This window comes from Sinohyriopsis cumingii, chromosome 6 (assembly GCF_028554795.1).
Source record: "Sinohyriopsis cumingii isolate HCF-2022 chromosome 6, ASM2855479v2, whole genome shotgun sequence".
Classification (NCBI taxonomy): domain Eukaryota; kingdom Metazoa; phylum Mollusca; class Bivalvia; order Unionida; family Unionidae; genus Sinohyriopsis; species Sinohyriopsis cumingii.
The window spans coordinates 80,240,951-80,255,399 of record NC_142966.1 but is presented as its reverse complement, the minus strand read 5'-3'; the positions used below and the strand labels follow the sequence as shown (position 1 = coordinate 80,255,399).

At 38.7% G+C, this 14,449-nt stretch overlaps 1 protein-coding gene across 2 annotated transcripts in view; it reads left to right on the top strand.

Annotated features, from left to right (window-relative positions):
* The first annotated feature begins 506 nt into the window (after positions 1-506).
* The window catches only part of LOC149797305 (tubulin--tyrosine ligase-like protein 12), a 45,520-nt gene continuing 31,577 nt past the window's right edge, over positions 507-14,449 (top strand). The window contains exons 1-3 of one of the 2 annotated variants that reach the window (XM_089962023.1): positions 507-769; positions 5,742-5,863; positions 7,819-7,983. In XM_089962023.1, the coding sequence (XP_089818149.1) occupies positions 641-769; positions 5,742-5,863; positions 7,819-7,983 (416 nt within the window). In that variant the 5' untranslated portion in view covers positions 507-640. Of the gene's footprint in view, positions 770-5,741; positions 5,887-7,818; positions 7,984-14,449 lie in introns of those variants that run through there. The other variant, XM_089962025.1, reaches the window with a different exon arrangement.

The window sequence follows — 14,449 nt, the reverse complement described above, 5'->3', positions numbered from 1 at the left end:
GAAATTCGAGGTCAAAGCTAGGATTTGAACTCTGCCTATCAATTAATGCTTCTAAATACAATACATTCATACATTATGCTCATGAATATGCGCTCTATTTGGTTAAATTCGAATGTCTTCTCTTGTCGTCTAATCCCCAGCAGGTAACAATATTTGTCAGGTAAGTTACTTAGTACTGATATTAGTACTCCTACTCCAACCACAAAAAACCAAACTGAGGCTACAACATCGTAGCTAGTAAGTTACTATGCCTCTTATACATGTACAAATTTCAAATTCTACATCCAATTGATCATAGTCGATAGACGCTTACAAAATATAACATTACAATAACCGGCCCCTTGCTGGAGAAACTGATAACAATAAATTTGATAAATAACTTAGTTATTACGTTTGACAAAAAAATAATATTTATTATCAGTTCTTTTATGTGACTTACTGACATCAATTTTTACATACTAGCTGTCGTATTCAATGGATCATTGAGTTAAATTAAACAAGGCTGATCGCCCTTTTCTAAATGCTATAATAACTGGTTCACGTTGGAAAAGTGGGGAGACTACTGCTATACTTCCGTTATTTACATGGACATTGCACGTGTTGTACAGTTTTGTTGAAGGTTTGGCGCACAGTGTCAAAAATGCAAGCAGAAGAAGATAAAGATGTCAGTGACTTCTTACAATTTGTCGCTACTCACGGACTACAACTTCGGAACTCCGGTGTACCAGAGTTGTACTGGAATGCTTTGTACTGTAAACTGAAGGAAGAGGTAAAATAAAAATTATGCTGGCTGATTGGGACCTGGTTGATTCGGCCCAAATTAGGGGCTGGTTCGGTCCAAATGTCAGGCTTATTCGGACCATGTGAAATATTAAAAGAAAAATAATGGAACACACCTGTCTGATTTATCTTAGTAGTTATTACTCTCTTCGCATACATAATGTAAATGGTTGATATTCAGTTTTTAATTTACATTTGATGGTTGCTAACAAATGTATGGCCGAAATCAGATTTAAATAGATATGAACTATCACATATAGATTTTTTAAAACCAGAATAACTTTCCAATCTTTTAATAAAGAAAACTTTCATAAATCACGCCAGTATAAATGCTTTCAATTAGTAATTCATATTTAATTTAAAGCACACATTAAGTCCATTAAATATTGATTTCTGAATGTATATTTTTGTATATTAATACACATATACAATATAATAACTACTTCTGTGTAACCATTTATCGCAAAGTCAGCATTATATTTTATGTTCAAATATGTTATTCAGTGAATTGGCAATGGCATTAAAATTGCTTGAATTATAGCGGCTTTGGTCAAACAGGTTTTGTCAATTCATGGTCAAATGATCCCACTTTTGGTGTTTGCAGTTAGATTAATTAAGGATGCAATGACGAAAAAAAAGTAATAAGCACATGGTTATCATTTAAGATGTTATCATAAGGTAAACGCAGGAGATACCAATGTAAACAGATGATGAAGTGCCATGGACGATTTATGGCAATGTGGAAGTCCTGTGCTGAGACATGGAACTCCACCAGTCAGCTACTGAAGTTATATGGCAGCATTTATGGACCATGTTAATTTCTCCATTGCTTTATTATATAAATTATTGAAGATAATAAATATGCTTTTTCAAAAATATTTTTGCTCTTGTACAATATCCACTTTCAATAATAGCATAAATACATTTAAAAAATACATTGTAAATTCAAGATAATGCCTCCTCCGGTTGATATCACTACTAGAAATGTCAACCACAAAAAGCAGATATCTCACAACATACAGTACGCGTGCTCGATGTCAACATAAGCAGATTATGATATAACAATGCACTATTAAGATGGTTTGTCAGTATGGGCAAAGAATTTGTTCATGTAACAGTAGATAAATTTCAGTGCATTTTATATCCATTTTATGGCATCCTTTCATGAGGCCGCTGAATTTCTCCACTCCAAACCAATGGTTGTATATACAAGTTTAAACAGCCAACAGTTTAGCCAATAAAAAATCACCAGATGGTATATTTTTGTTGCCAATAAGGGGAAAAAAATCCAAGTTTGCGACATTGGCGAAGCCCTACACAATCCCATGATAAACTTTGTACACGTTATTTTGTGTACTTTTAAGAAGAAACTACTACTTTTTTGTGTACGAGAAAAATACATATAAAATTTCAGGAGCCATGCTATGATCATCTTGTATTATTCATATGAGATCTCTTCCCCAAAATGGTAATAAACTTTTTACATGTTTTTGGTACTTTTAGGAAAGATTTTTTTCATGTACGAGAAAAATACATGTAAATGAAATTTCAGGAGCCACACCATAACCGTGTTATATCTGAATTCGTGTTATAACGGAGCATGCTATAGCGGGGTCACACCATATATATACAAAAACAAATTAACTGCATTGATTTTAATTTTCAGTGTTATTAATTTACATAACATTAAATGATTCATTATGAATTCAGCGAAGTAAAATTAACATATAGTGCTTAAACCAAAGATTATTAAAATGTTTCATCTTATGATGTCCACAAAATTAAGAGAATATTGACATGTGATATTGCATGGAACTATATCATACATTTTACAGGACTACACTTCATTCTTTAGTATATGTTTTATTTAGTACTATTAGTACAATACACAGTATAACAATACATTCTAAATGTACATAATAAAGGCATTGACATAATCAGACCATACTGTGCTTCAAAGCAAGATTGGTAAAATATATTTCATCATTCAACAGAGAAAACACAGCCAATTTCATTACATTATCATTTTCTGTATTTTAATTATGATGAGGTCCACAAAGATTATCAGAATAAAGATGTATGATATTGTATTGAAATAAATCTTAAATTTGACAGGATCCAAATTAATTTTTTTTAGTCTGTATGTATTATTTAGCACTAATGTTATAGATTACAGCATGCCTAATAAAGGTAAATTCTAAATAAATCTAACAGAAGCATTAACTTACTTAGACCAATATGTATAGTAAAAACAATAACTGCATGAGCCCTGATTTTACAGTTTTTGTCAGTGTTAGTAATTTCCTCATTTAAATAAACTATTTCAGTTTTGTACAAAGCTGAATGAGCTGCTTTAAAAATATTTAACTACATGTACTAAATTGCTGATGCAAGATAAACAGTCTTATGTTACTTCAAATCATTATATATAACAACCCCATAATCACTTGTGCAATCAGGATTTTGTTTCATTAAGTGCATATTGAACTGTTCAACGTACTTGGGAAGTAATGAGAAATATTGTATTTTAAATAAAGGTAAATGTCACCTTTAAATCCCAGATGAGACTTAATAATATTTCACATGGTCTGAATCAGCTCAGTATTTGGTCCAGATTGGTCCTTAATTTGGGCCTTGATTGAATCAGCCATGATCCAAATTGGCCTGTTACCAAATAAAGTGCAAACTATCTTGTAGCAATGTTTCAATAATTGTAGATAATTTATCAGCTTTCTCTACGTAATTGATAAGAATATGGTATATGCACAGAATTTAGTATTTTCATTCATCAGTTTATAATTTCTAGCCTGACTGTCACCAGTGGTTCCATAACATGGGTCAGCTAAACGGCAGTTAAAAACGAACAAAATCTCAAACAAACAAGCAGACAGACAGGTCACTCTACTTTTCTGTTTCTAGAACAGCCCATTTCGGTCACAACTGTTGTCTGCATCCAATATTTCCAGTGTCTATTATATTTCTTTAAAAATTGGAACAAATGAAAAGGAAAAACTCTTGTATACATATATTCAAAGAGATATAACTGTAAAATGTACAGAATTATTGAGAATATCAAAGATGGTGAACTATATCACATCAATTGCTTGAAAATATAAACTCACCCATTAAAATGAAGTGACCATGTTATTAAAGAAACTTCCATTTGATTTGAAATGCCAACATGACAGTTTCTGGGGCCCTTTGGAAACACTCGGGTAAGAAATTATAAATTGATGAATGAAATAAGTTTTGTGCATTGTTTATGTCCTTGATTCTTTTTGTTTTTAAAATCACTAGGGGGTACAGACAGGAAGGTATGCAAGTACTTTTTGAAAAAGATTCCTCAAAATAATTGATTTGTACATAGTCAAATAAATCGGCCACCAAACCTGTAATTGATTGATTATTTGGAATCTAATCTTGTTTATACATGAAGCATTGCAATTATTGCAGACAGATTTATTTGCAACACACTATTGCACATATTGACCATTTTTATGTACACCTTTAGCTTTTTTTACTCTTGAGTTATGGTTGGTTAAAAGAGCCTTTCTGCAAGCATGATTACATATAAAATATGATGTCAAGCATTTATCGTGTTTTATGTGCATTGTATTTCTTGCTACACTTGAATTAAAACGGCCTAATCTGTGATCTGTACAGCTTAAGTCTGTGCTATCCAATCCGGTATACATTTTAAAATCCAAGTGGACTTGCATAAACCTGCATCCTGTTGCTATTTGAAGTACAAGGGGAGATAATCAGCTGCTTCATCAGTATCAAGCAGCCAGATGTGATTTTGCTAACTCAGAATGGTTGTTTTCATCCTGTGACTCAAGTGACTGAACATGTAATGTGTAATGAATATCTCATGATGTGAATATTATTAGAGTTCATCATCATGTCAGATTACAAAATCAAGTGATTAAAATGCTGTTTTCCAAATAGCTTGGATTACAATGTAAAATGTTACTTCCCTTGTTCTTTTTGTTACCTTTATTGTGACAATTTAGTATTGTTGTGCAGGTATGTGTTTTTTATTTAAACTTATTTGATGTTTTTTTTTTTTAAATTAAAAATTTTTAACCCATATTTGACTCAATGTCTCAGTTGTTGAAACCACATACTTTTCACCACTTACAGTCCCTTATTGTCTAATTGGGCATATCTTGCCCTAATAGGGAGTTTGGGGTCTAAAATATTGAGGTTTTCCATGACATTTTTTTAACCCCTGTTTTCACGAAATATTGACTGATCTTCCGGGTCCAATGCACATGGACCGCTCCGGTGGCCTAGTGGTTAGAGCGTCTGCCTTGGATGCGGGAGGTTGTGGGTTCGATCCCTGGCCGAGTCATACCAAAGACTTACAAAAATGGTACTAACAGCTGCCTTGCTTGGCACTCAGCATTAAGAGGTTAGTGTTAGGACTGTCTGCAGCATCATGCCCCAGTGCTAGACATCACTATAAACTGCCACACTGCAGACATCGTAGCGATATGACTGAAAAATTGTTAAAGTTACATTAAAAATCCAAATCACAGACTCCAATACACATGAAATACTTAAAGGACAAACTGACTGTGACATGTCTTATTTTCCCCCAGGATTAATATCTTTTGTGATTTTAAAAAAGAAGAACGAAAGTAATCAAACTATTGTGATTACATTCCAAAACAGAAGATAATTTAATCAATTACTCTGTCCAATGGTAAGAAATGTTGTAATTCCAATCAAAATTGTCTGAAATAAATTGTACTTTCATTGATTACATTTGAAAGTAGTTCAGCACAGGTCTGATATAGATTTACTAGAATCCAAAAAGAACATTTGATATTGAAAATAAAAAAGAGAAAATTGTAAAATCACAATCGTATCCATTCCTTTCAAAATTTGTTATTGCCATTCCATATTCTTAAATCCTAAGTTTTACTTCAAGTAACCTTTAGCACTATGAATTGCAGGTTTTTGATGCTGGAGACACTTTTCAGATGGTGATGGAGGAGTCAGAAGATGAAGAAACTCCTCCAAAGTGGCATGTCCTTGTGACGGTTGAGGATGGCATACAGTGTGAAGATCCTACACAGTAGGATAATACAACTATTAACAGTAAAACATTCCTGCAACAGATCATTACATATTGAAGACATGTCCATGAATCTTACATAAAATCTACATGTATATCATTGCCCTTATTATATGTATGATCATTGCCTTTTGAATAACTAGGGTAGGTGTTGTTTTTGAAAACTTGTTCTGGTCTGAAATCTTTGCTGCGAGAGGCAGTATGTGGGCTGTTAGGGCAAACACTCTCTTTCGGTAGTACATTGGATATTAATAAACTCTCTGTGATCATTTCCAACTGGGCATGTTCTGTTCGACTACCTGCAGAGTTGAACGGGCTGTTGGATATCTGTGGGTAGGGCATTCTTGAGGGCTGTGGGTAGGGCATTCTTGAGGGCAACTGATTTTTATAAATGTGTATACAAAACATTTTATGGATTGGTGTATGCAGTCTAAAGTTGTAACTGGAGTTTCTGACATGTTACTTGAATGTATGAGTGTGTTGTCACTGGCACAAACACAATAAATCACACAAAAAACGAAATTCAAAGAAAGTTACCTCTCCAGTAACTGCCTTGTTGTAGTAACCCAGCCTTCGGCTTCCTTGACATGATATGCGATAAATCAATTAAAACTTTTGTTGTTCTGATTGTTAGTAATCAATGAATGGCTGATTGTTTGTACAGGGAATCCCAAATTGCCTCCCAACATCTGTCTGGGGTGTTGATTGGCTGATGAAAATATTTTAATACAATAACATTTATTATCATGAACCCACACTGTTTTAGTTTCCTGCTTTGGGTAAGCACTGACAAACTTGACATCAAGTTTAAAGTGTATGTCCGAATTTTCAAAATTTGGGAACCTAAAAAATCTGACATACATTATGTCCACCACAGCAGCTCGTTCTAGAGCATTAGCATAACTTAGCCTTTAAGTACTGATGCACTTGAAAACCCTTTACATGCATATACCATATATACTGGCTTATAAGTTGAGTCCAACTGCAAACAGTAAAGACCCTGATCTGTCATTGCATAATGCTTTCACAGATTAGGATCTGTGGTCTTCTACTGATTGCACATAGCATATAGACCTAGATCTGCCAAAACATTATGTGACAGTGGATCTGGATCTGTATGGTTTGCAGTTGGACATAACTTGTGAACAGGTATATACAGTATACAGTAGTTTTGTTAGAATACATTTTAAACTGATGGATATGTGAAAGAGTCCTATTCTTCATTGGTTCTTTAAATATATGGTCTGTAGTAAGCATATGCCTTGACAATGGGTACAGCTAAAAAACTGATGATTTCACAGTACTTCCTCCGGGGGCCTGATATGTGATAAAAAATGTGAATGAGCACAGGGTTCATTGTAATGAAACAATATGATGTTCTTGATCTGTCATTGGTATAAACTCAGAAATATTTGGGGGGACAAAATTTGTGGTTTTTTGGAGCATTTTTTTAAAAGTCTGATTGTTTATATTAACACCCAATACAACTATACTAATGTTTGCTGGGGATTTATTTTTATCAATATTTTGTATGACTTTATATCTTCCTTTTAAAACTGGCACTGCAATTTAAATTTTTGTATATTGTATGTTTGGGCAGTCACTCAATGATTCTGGTGGAGAAACCCAGAATAAAACTTCTCTAGCACATAGTTGTCATTTGAAGAAACTATTAGATTTTGTGCATCTTGAGCAGTGTATGAGGAGGTACAGTTATAAGTGGAATGACATTGTATTACAATGTCTCTTATGTCAACGCTCAGGAATACTACTGTAATTTCCATACATAATCTGCTAGCAGATCAGGCTCTGTGTTGTTTGTTCTACTGTAACAAACTGCATTGACCCAGGTCTACCAGTACATTATGCAATGGCAGATCTGGTCCTGTGCAGTTTGAAGTTGGACTCGACTTGTGAGCGAGTGAAGATAATTCATTAATATTCTCTTCATACAGCATCTACCTGATTGACCATGCCTGGACATATAGGGTTAGAGATGCATGGGTACAACTCAAAGGAATGCCAAGGCTCTTGGAAAGAATGGCGGCTTTGATGGGTATTGGCACAGAGGGCAAAGAGCAGGATGAAGTCATTACAGGAGTCATGGATGAAATGTGGAAGTAAGGAAAGGCTATAGTTTAATCAGTTTTTTAGATGATGTATAAGACTGTTGTTAGATAATGGAGAACTCCACAGGGACAGTTGTGTGGCCCCATTGAGATGATTTTCCTTATCAATCACTGTAACCTGAGCATTTCCATGAATTGGCCACATAGTCTTGTTCCGGCAAGACTAATCTCATATTAAGTAATCCTTACATGGACCAAACGTTAGGTCCATATAGTGACTGTTTTAAGGAAGTTTTACTGTGCTGTGAATCTGATATAGGGGAATCATCTCATTATAACACAGATTTGTACATAGCACAACAACATCATGACCCAGTACCTTTGTTTAAGTCTACAACCTGGGCCATTATTGAAAAAACATTAATTCAGACACAGTGATCATCAGCGGCCCTTCCGTAAAGTTTGAGAAGCATATATTTTGCAGATTATACATTAACATTCTATGCTGTCAATATTTACACAGTAATTGTAAGTTGTCATTGAGCTTAGAGTTATGTATACAATTGTGACACTAATTGGTGGATAGTAAAACTGGCACTGTGACTTTTGTAAACAGTTGCTTCATTTTTTGTATGCAGACTGTCAAACAGGTCAGAAGTAAATGCTTAATAACTTTTACTTCCCTTGGGAAGCTTAAGCAAGTTTTAGTGACAATTTAAATTTGTATGACTAGCTTTACTATTAATTTCAACTGCTCAGGGTTTTTGTTTGCAGACCAAGATGCACATTAACGGTTAATTTGTATTTCTTTGGATCAGTAACAAGGAAATAATAAAAGGTTTCAGTTGTTGATTTAGCATATTTTGTTGGTAAAAAATATTTCCATGAAGTAGTCATTTTATTAATCTTGGCATCCGTCCATCTACGGGAGATGATGGCGTAGCTCCAAAGTACGCTTTTGCTTATCCTTCTTTTTAGCTCTCTTTTCAGCTTGTTTTATTCGTCTCTTTTCCTCTGCGTTTTGAACTCTCTGCCTGACAGCTAGACGCCAGCTGGAACGGTTGTTTGCACAGCTCTCCCAGTCGTTGACATTGATGTTTGCTGTCTTCACATCCTTCTTGCAAACATCTTTGTAGCGCAGATGTGGTCGTCCAGTTGGTCGTGCACCTTCTGCTAACTCCCCATATAACAGGTCCTTGGGAATGCGACCTGGGTCCATTCTCTTGACATGGCCGAGCCAGCGAAGGCGCCTCTCGCTGAGTATGGAGAACATGCTGTTCATGTTGGCGCGTTCTAGAACCTCTGTGTTGGGTACTTTGTCCTGCCACTGGATGTGCAGAATGCACCGCAGACATCTCAGGTGGAAGCTGTTGAGTTTCCTCTCGTGTCTTGCATAGGTGGTCCATGTTTCGCTGCTGTAGAGAAGTGAGCTGAGCACGCAGGCTTGGTAGACATGCAGTTTGGTCTTCTCTGTGAGGTTGGGGTTGTTCCAGACCCTCTGGTTAAGTCTGGCCATCACTGCTGCTGTCTTGGCAATCCTGCCGCCCACCTCAGAATCAATGGAGAGTGAGCTGGAGATGTTAGACCCGAGGTATGTGAAGTTCTCGACAACTTCCAAATTGTACCCATCGATGGAGACAGAGGGAGGCGAGTCTGTGTCCTGTGCCATGACATTCGTTTTCTTCAAACTGATGGTCAGTCCAAATTCCTTAGATGCACGGGAGAGGCAGCATACCAGCTGCTGAAGTCCATCTTCCATGTGTGATGTCAAAGCTGCATCGTCGGCAAAGAGCAATTCACGGATGAGTACCTCTGTGACTTTAGTCTTAGCATGGAGACGGGCGATGTTGAACAGCTTGCCGTCAGCCCTGGTATGGATGTACACTCCCTCGCTGCAGTCCTTGAATGCGTACTGGAGAAGCATGGAGAAGAAGATGGCAAAGAGCATCGGTGCAAGGACACAGCCTTGTTTGACTCCGCTGATGACTGGGAATGCTTTAGATGTTGCACCATTGAAGCACACTGTGCTGTGCATGTTCTCGTGGAATGACATAATGACAGCAAGCAGACATGGGGGGCAGCCGATCTTCTGCAGGAGTCTGAAGAGTCCACTCCGACTAACCATGTCAAACGCCTTCGTCAGGTCTATGAAGGCAATGTAGAGGGGCATCTGCTGCTCGCGACACTTCTCCTGCAGCTGACGTAGTGAGAAGATCATGTCTACAGTTGACCTGCCGGCTCGAAATCCACACTGGGACTCTGGGTAGACGCGGGAGGCTAGGATCTGCAAGCGCGCCAAGGCAACATGGGCGAAAGCCTTTCCGACGATGCTGAGGAGGAAGATGCCCCGATAGTTGTTGCACTCGCTACAGTCTCCTTTGTTTTTGTACAAAGTGATGATGTTGGCGTCATGCATGTCCTGTGGGATGTATCCCTGTTCCCAGCAAAGGCAGAGGAGTGTGTGTAGGAGCTGGAGCAGTGCTGGTTTTCCGCTCTTGAGGACTTCAGGCAGAATGCCATTGCTTCCAGGAGCCTTCCCACAGGCAAGGCAATCGATGGCTTTTCCGAGCTCTTCCAGGGTGGGCTGTGTGTCTAGATCCTCCATGACAGGCAGGTCTGGAATGGCGTCCAGGGCAGTTCCAGTGACATTGTTTTGGGTTGCATATAGTTCGAGATAGTGCTCAACCCATCGCTGCAGTTGTTTCCCCTGGTCTGTGATGACTTCACCCGTCTTGGACTTGAGGGGGGCGGTCTTGTAGCTGGGGGAGCCTGTCGCCTTTTTGATACCCTCATACATTCCTCTTGTATCCCCGGTGTCAGCAGCTGTCTGTTTACTGTTGCAAAGGTTCAGCCAGTAGGTGTTGGCACAGCGGCGGGCGGTCTTCTGGGCGTTATTCCTTGCAATCCTGAGGGCTTGTAGTGTTCTGGGGCTAGGTGCAGCCTTGTATGCCAGGAGGGCTTTCCTCTTTGCCTCAGTCACGGGCTCCATCTCCTCCCAGTTTGCCTCATACCAGTCGACATTCTTTCGCTCCCTCTTCCCGTAAGCTGTGATGGCTGAATTGTACACAGAGTCAAGGATATGGGACCACTTGGAGTCAATGGTGTCATCAGGTGTCACTTTGGTGAGGGCTTCCTTCAGTTTGCTGATGAACTGCTGTGTTTTCTCTGGGTTGCTTGCACAGCAGGTGTTAATGCGTGGGTGACCCTTCTTCTTGGCGTGGTGCAGCTTCTTGGGTAATATTCGCACCTTGCTGGCCACGAGGGAATGGTCCGTGTCACAATTGGCACTGTGGTAGCTGCGGGTAAGGAGGACACTGGCCAGTTCTGCACGCCTGGTGATGACGAGGTCTAGCTGGTGCCAGTGGCGTGAACGTGGGTGTCTCCACGACACCTGGTGGATCTCCTTGCATTTGAAGAAAGTGTTGGTCACACATAGGTTGTGGGAGCAGCACATCTCCAGCAGTCGCTGACCATTCTCGTTGATCTTGCCCCTTCCGTAAAAGCTGAGACAGGTGGACCAGGCCTCATGGTCAGCTCCCACTCTAGCATTGAAGTCTCCTAGTAAGTAAAGGCTTTCATTGTTGGGGATACTGGATATTGCCTGATCCAGAGCCTCATAAAACTTGTCTTTCTCCTCGTAGATGGAGCAGAGGGTTGGGGCGTACACACTGAAGATGTTGACCGGGCCTAAGGATGTTGACAGCCGGAGGGTAAGGATTCTCTCAGTACCTGATGATGGAGGTTCAATGAAGGCAATTAGCGTGTTCTTGACGGCAAAGCCTACACCATGCTGCCTAGGTTCATCCAAGGGCTTCCCCTGCCAAAAGAATGTGTAATTGGCTTCCCTGATGGTGCCGCTGTCAGCCAGTCGGGTCTCCTGGAGGCAGGCAATGTCGATGTTCAGTCGGGAGAGTTCTCTGTCAATGACGGCAGTCTTCTGTGCATCGTCGATCTGCTGTAGGTCAGTGGTCAATCCAGGACACATGGTCCTGATGTTCCAGGTTGCAAAATGAAGAGTTGGAGTCTTTTTATTTCTTCTTTTAGTCTTTCCTGGTGCAGAGTTTTGTGGCCCACTTGTCGAGATGGTTCTCTAAGCTCCACTCACCCAGTGAAGCAGGCAGGCCATGGCAGGCAGCACCTTACTGAGTGGGGGCTGCCCAGCTTGAGGCGGGCGGTAGCTGTCCAGTGAGACCTGGTGATCTCTCCCACCATCAGAAGTAACCCCTGGCGCCAAGCTCTACGCCAATCGAGCTTTGACTTAGAACCGGTAAACTGCTACTTCTCGTGTTGTGCCGATGCCGTACGATGACGCTGGAGTGTCCTCTCCAGTGGAGCTATGAAGCCTGAGCAGGGTGGTATGGAGAATCAGCTGTTGCCCATGCAGCAGATACCCCCTTTCCACGCAGCTGGTGTGCCCAAGGGAACGACGAATGCCGATACAGCTTGGCACCAACGGCGTCGCAGGAGTTGCCGGAATGACGTTGAAGTCAATGTCATACCGCCTTAGGGACTCCATCTCCGGATTTTCTGTCGGGGTTTACTCCCTTAGCCTTTCCCATGAGTGGGTATAGCCACAAGGCAGCAGAGGTTTGGAATTGGAGTTTTCCTTCTCCTAGATGAGCTACCATCCAAGGTTTACGAGTCCCATCTACCCGAAGCAACTGGTTTTAAAGCGCCAGTGGGCCGCCTTCACCCCTTCTCCTGTTAGTAGAAAACATGTTCTGCCAGGCTTCAAATCTAAGCCACTCACGAAGGCCAGGAGCTGGATTTTAGTTGACAGAGGCAGTAAGAGACGCAGGCTGTATGGGGCATTTTGGAGGATTTTATTAATACAAATGTTATGTAATAAGAAGAAAACAAGGCTTCTTTCCAGCTGATGACATCTCATCTTTGTAAATCTCCATGTCTGCTGTCATCCACTATAAACATATTTCTTACTAGCTCAAAAACACCGATGTCTTATGTTGTCAAGGTTTGTAGTTGTCATTTTTAATTTGTTGAAATATTTCTTTCAGAAAATTTTAAGGCTACATATATAAGACTGTGCTGAAATGGACTTTAGGACCCATGAGATATAGAATTTATCCCTTATCACGATGTCATTTGTTGGATTAAAACATATATGGGCCCGGGGGAAGGCAGTTTTGAAATTGGGTAGCCACCCTAAGATGGTAACAGAATTTATTGAACAACAAAATCACCCACAGATAGAATTTATATGGGGGATATATATACATGTATTACAGGATCAGTAAGTGTAAACATAATCAGCTAGCCAGAGAATCATAAAAATCACTTTTGTGTTGAAATGTCTCTGTTCAATAACTTAACAAGTAATTTAGTCATTCATTTTTTTGGAGGGATCAAAATTGTTAATAGTCGTGGTTTTTTTTTATTAATCTGAAATTTGTTTTTTTCACACATTTTTGAATGACTTGCAGAAGTTTATAAACATAATCAGGTCTGTCAGTATGAGCTGTACTCAATTATTCAGTGTAAAGGTAAATTTATAAATTATTGGATCCAAAGTACAAAAACAAAAACATTTCTATTTATGCTTTAAAAGCAATGTGCAATTTTCATGAATCAGCAACATGCAGTTTTAAATTAATGTTATGAGTAAGATGTTATTCTTGTGCTTTTGTTATTTAAATGACTGCCCTTGTTTACCTGTCTTCAGCATGTCAGGTGATAAAAATAGTATAATTGAGCTAATTTCATCTGATGGACAATACTAACATCAAACTCATAACCAATTAAACCTGGTAACAAAGAAACTTTATAACAAAGCCTTTTGAATTTGGCGATGGAAATTAAACTTTGACCTTTTAACAAAAAAAACCCCACTTTACCCAAGAATGTAATAAAGTCTTTACCGTTTGAATATCTCAACAAAATTGTTTATTTTATCCAACTGTCTTGTGCTCTGTGCTTCCTGTGAACCAAACTGTTTGTAATGTTTAAAGCTGATAACTTTTCCTGTTTTACAAAACATGTACCTGAAGTAATCTGACTAAAATCAAATCTCCACTGTCCCACATGAATATCTGACAGTTTTAGCTTAGAGGTTATGTTCTGTTGACCTATGGTATTACCATAGTCACTAATTTTATCAGCCACTCAAATTTTTGAAAGCTGAATCTCCATTGGCAAATTGAAAGGTCGCCAGAACATGACCCTTAAGCAGTCACTGTCAGATCTTCACATAGGACAGTGGAGATTTGATTTTAATCAGATTGGTACACAAGTACACTTGTTATTTTATGTCAGAAAATCATGGAAACCCTGTGTATATATAAATGTAACTGTTATTAAAGTTTATAAATTGCACTTATTTTACTTTGGTAAACATTGTATTCAAGATTATAGTTCTAATTTGATGTGCATTTCTGTATGACTATCTCTAGCAGATGAGCTCTGGTTGGGTCATTATGTTTATGCTAGTCATAGTGTATAAGGGCTGGGCCCATTGCCAGAAAAAAGATAGCCAAAGTGTTCAATATAAAATACAAACTTA